This window comes from Amblyomma americanum, chromosome 10 (assembly GCF_052857255.1).
Source record: "Amblyomma americanum isolate KBUSLIRL-KWMA chromosome 10, ASM5285725v1, whole genome shotgun sequence".
Classification (NCBI taxonomy): Eukaryota; Metazoa; Arthropoda; class Arachnida; order Ixodida; family Ixodidae; genus Amblyomma; species Amblyomma americanum.
Window position 1 is genome coordinate 10690869 of NC_135506.1, and position 3276 is coordinate 10694144.

Genomic DNA, 3276 nt, shown 5'->3' on the forward strand with positions numbered 1-3276 from the left:
CGGGGTGATACGCGCTTGTTTAAGGTCAGAATGAAAGATACCAGTTTCAATCATTTGATTGATTATAAAAGCGAGTGGTACGGCTATAATCGGTGGGACACTGCTCAGGTCATATAGTCCAGCAGCGACGTTTTTTTCGAATTCTGGCAATGAAGTTGGTGACTTCTTGCTAAGTAACGAAGAAGAATACAACTGAATTCTCGAGCCTTGGGCGAAGTATTTAAAACGAATTAGCACAGATCGTGACTGCAGGTGGCGCCCGTCACTTCAGCGATCCCTGTAGTCTGGCGCACAGCTGCAATGGTGTCGGCCAATCACACAACGCTCTAATGCGAGAATATCACCTCGTACTCGGCCCCCAATCTGCTGGCGGCCGCCGTAGCTCCCACCTGAGGGCCGAAAAGTAGCAAGCACGAATACAGATAGCCACTGCGATTACAAAAGGCGGACAGAAACGAAGTGGACGTGAGCGCGCCATTTCTAGAATCATCTCCTGGCGGAACCTATGCGGCACTGAAACCTGGGAACGCAGGCTGCCAGTCACGTGACTTCCCGATAGTATATAAAACACCCGCTGCAAGGGCCGCGCGCCCGCAGTCGACGACGAAGAGCGCGATCTGTGGCCTAGCTGACGCTGCAATTCACCCGCCGACTCAGACCAGTACAAGGTGCTCCCAACCGGTAAGATAACACTTCATTTCGGTATTGAGCGCAGTTCCGTTTAGATTAGACGTGTGTCATGCTTTACTTCAATCAATGAAGGAACTCGTACGCCGTTCTTCGATTCACTTGCTCAAGTAAAATAGCTTGAATGTGCGAACGCCAGCTTCGGGCATTATTTTTTTCTCCTAATGTCGAGAACGAAAGGGAATATTTGCGCAGCACCTCGACTGCAACGCATCGGCTAAGAATGGCGTATATAGTTACCTAGGAGACTTGTACAGGCTTTGTCGGTGCTTAATGCTACACTGTGCTTCGTGGTTCTAATGTAGCTGCATTGCGCTCCTTTGACTGTTCTCTTCCTTACCACTACTCAGTTCTGCCATGGCAAGCCGGGGAGCCGGCGCCAAGACGTCCAAGGCACCAAAAGCAAAGTCACGCTCGGCCCGTGCGGGCTTGCAGTTCCCCGTGGGACGAATTCACCGCCTGCTGCGCAAGGGAAACTACGCAGAGCGTGTGGGAGCCGGAGCCCCCGTCTACATGGCCGCGGTGCTCGAGTACCTGGCTGCGGAAGTGCTCGAGCTCGCCGGCAACGCGGCGCGAGACAACAACAAGACTCGGATCACGCCGCGTCACATCCAGCTCGCCGTGCGCAACGACGAGGAGCTCAGCAAGCTGCTGTCCGGCGTCACCATATCCGAGGGCGGTGTGCTGCCTCACATACCTGCGGAGCTTCTCCCGAAGAAGTCCGGTGCCTCCGGCCCCCCGCAGAATGGCCGCAAAGGTGGCGAACCAGGAGCCGGGAGCCAAGACTACTGATTTGATTTGAGCAAGTTTTCCGCTCTAACTGCTCTCAATAAAGTAATTGTTTGCCCCAATGGTAATCTGCGTATCGCACGACGCCGCACACGGTCCGGCACTTCTTTCCTGGCCTCGTTGAACTGATCGCCAAACACGGACAAACTGCCTTATTCGTCAGTGTTTCATTGCCTCTTAAATGTGTTATCGTGAGCAAAATTAAGGAACCCCTGCCAGCACGCGCCGGTATCTGCACCGGGAGTGCTTCGTCAGGCGGCGCTCGTGTGCAGGACAGGCACGCGCAGGCAGCGTTATCTCAATTTTGCTCGCGATAGTACAACCAGACCTAAGTAGATACGGTTTGCAGTCACAGTTTCCCGAAAGAAGAAAGTGCCCATTCAGCGCCTGCTAACTCAATCGTCAGTATCGGACGAACAGGTACGGCGGCGATATCTGCATGCAGAATCGGTAACCAGTAGAAGAGATTGGCAAAAGCACCGACTCGGGTACCTGGAATTCATCTGTCATGCTTCTTTAATGCCTCAGTGACGCAAATCGCCGGGCACTGCAGACGTGTTTCGCTGGCTCCTCTTTTTCACCTTTCCACAGCGGAAATCGCTCTTTCTTACCCAGTCGAGGGCGTTGAATTTTGCGCTGTGTTGCGATCACGTGAAGGCAGAATTTCGTGCGCGCCTCTGACAAAAAATGTCGAGCCGGTGTGTTGTTCGCTTGCAAACCCCGCCCACCGGGAAAGCGAAATCTGCTTATTTTAAGCTTTAATTATCCCGTAGTGGCTGGTGTAATGCCACAGTGGATGTCGCTAAAGAAAAATGGTGACACCGATATCCGAGCGCGGGAAGCGGAGCTTCCAATACGGCAGCTGTCTCAAACCCGTGTCCCGTGACAAGCTTGTCGCCTCCGATGCCTTTTCGTGCAGAACGCTGGCCCAAAAGATTTCTGTCTTTGTTGCAAGAGCACGTTCTCGGTAATATCTCGGTTTATATTCTTATCGTGTCTCGTCTGTTCATTTTATCTGCCGGCGAGTTGCTACCCGAGTCATGTACTTATAGATGGCTGGGCAGTTTCTGCGTAAATCAAGTTGTCGCGCAGTCGGCGATAGCCCCTAGTTTCGCACTATCGCCGACCGTGAGTCGGTCTTTCGCTGTATGACCTAGAACGGCGGAAGAATCGACACATGCACTTCCGTCATCTCAATCAACAGCAGTGGCTTTCATTTACGTTGACTGGTGCATTCAGAACACCACGGGAACGGCTACTTGAGGTGGGTTCAGCGCTATCCGGTTGCCAAATGTGCTGTACGAATGTTCTGTTCGACATTCTGCAGCACTGATCACAGTGCTACTCATCGCTGGGTTCCGCGAATCCCTCATCCTCGAGAGTCAGCTGCCGCTCACTACACCGAGGTAAGATATATCGCCGCGAGATGAAGTCATCTGACGGCGTCTTCGGTTTATACGCACTTCCAGTGCATTCGCTTTCCTTGGTGAGTCCCTGTTGAAACTTTTATCGGCATTACAGTTTTAGCCACAATAGCAGCGTCTCCCCAAGAGGGAGGCGGCATGGGATGAGGTCACATGTGTGGACTCTGGCGCTTCAACACGCGTTGACCTTGAGCCATGTTGAAGCGTTATACAAAAATTTCTTGCTTTCTAGAGTATATGATTTCGTAAAGGAGGAGGAGGAGGGGGGGGGGGGGGGCTGTGTGGGTGGAATTCCATGAAGGAAGCGCGAGCTTCTAAGCCAGCGACTGCCGCAGCGGTGTTTGATGCAGCGTCTCCTATCTGTGAAGCTGGGCGT

At 52.8% G+C, this 3276-nt stretch overlaps 1 protein-coding gene across 1 annotated transcript; it reads left to right on the forward strand.

The window, feature by feature from the left end:
* Window positions 1-1042: 1042 nt before the first annotated feature.
* On the forward strand, window positions 1043-1531 carry LOC144106566 (histone H2A-like). Its single transcript, XM_077639411.1, has one exon. The coding sequence runs from the start codon at window positions 1045-1047 to the stop codon at window positions 1477-1479; it is 435 nt and encodes a 144-aa protein (XP_077495537.1). The 5' UTR covers window positions 1043-1044; the 3' UTR covers window positions 1480-1531.
* The last annotated feature ends 1745 nt before the right edge of the window (window positions 1532-3276 follow it).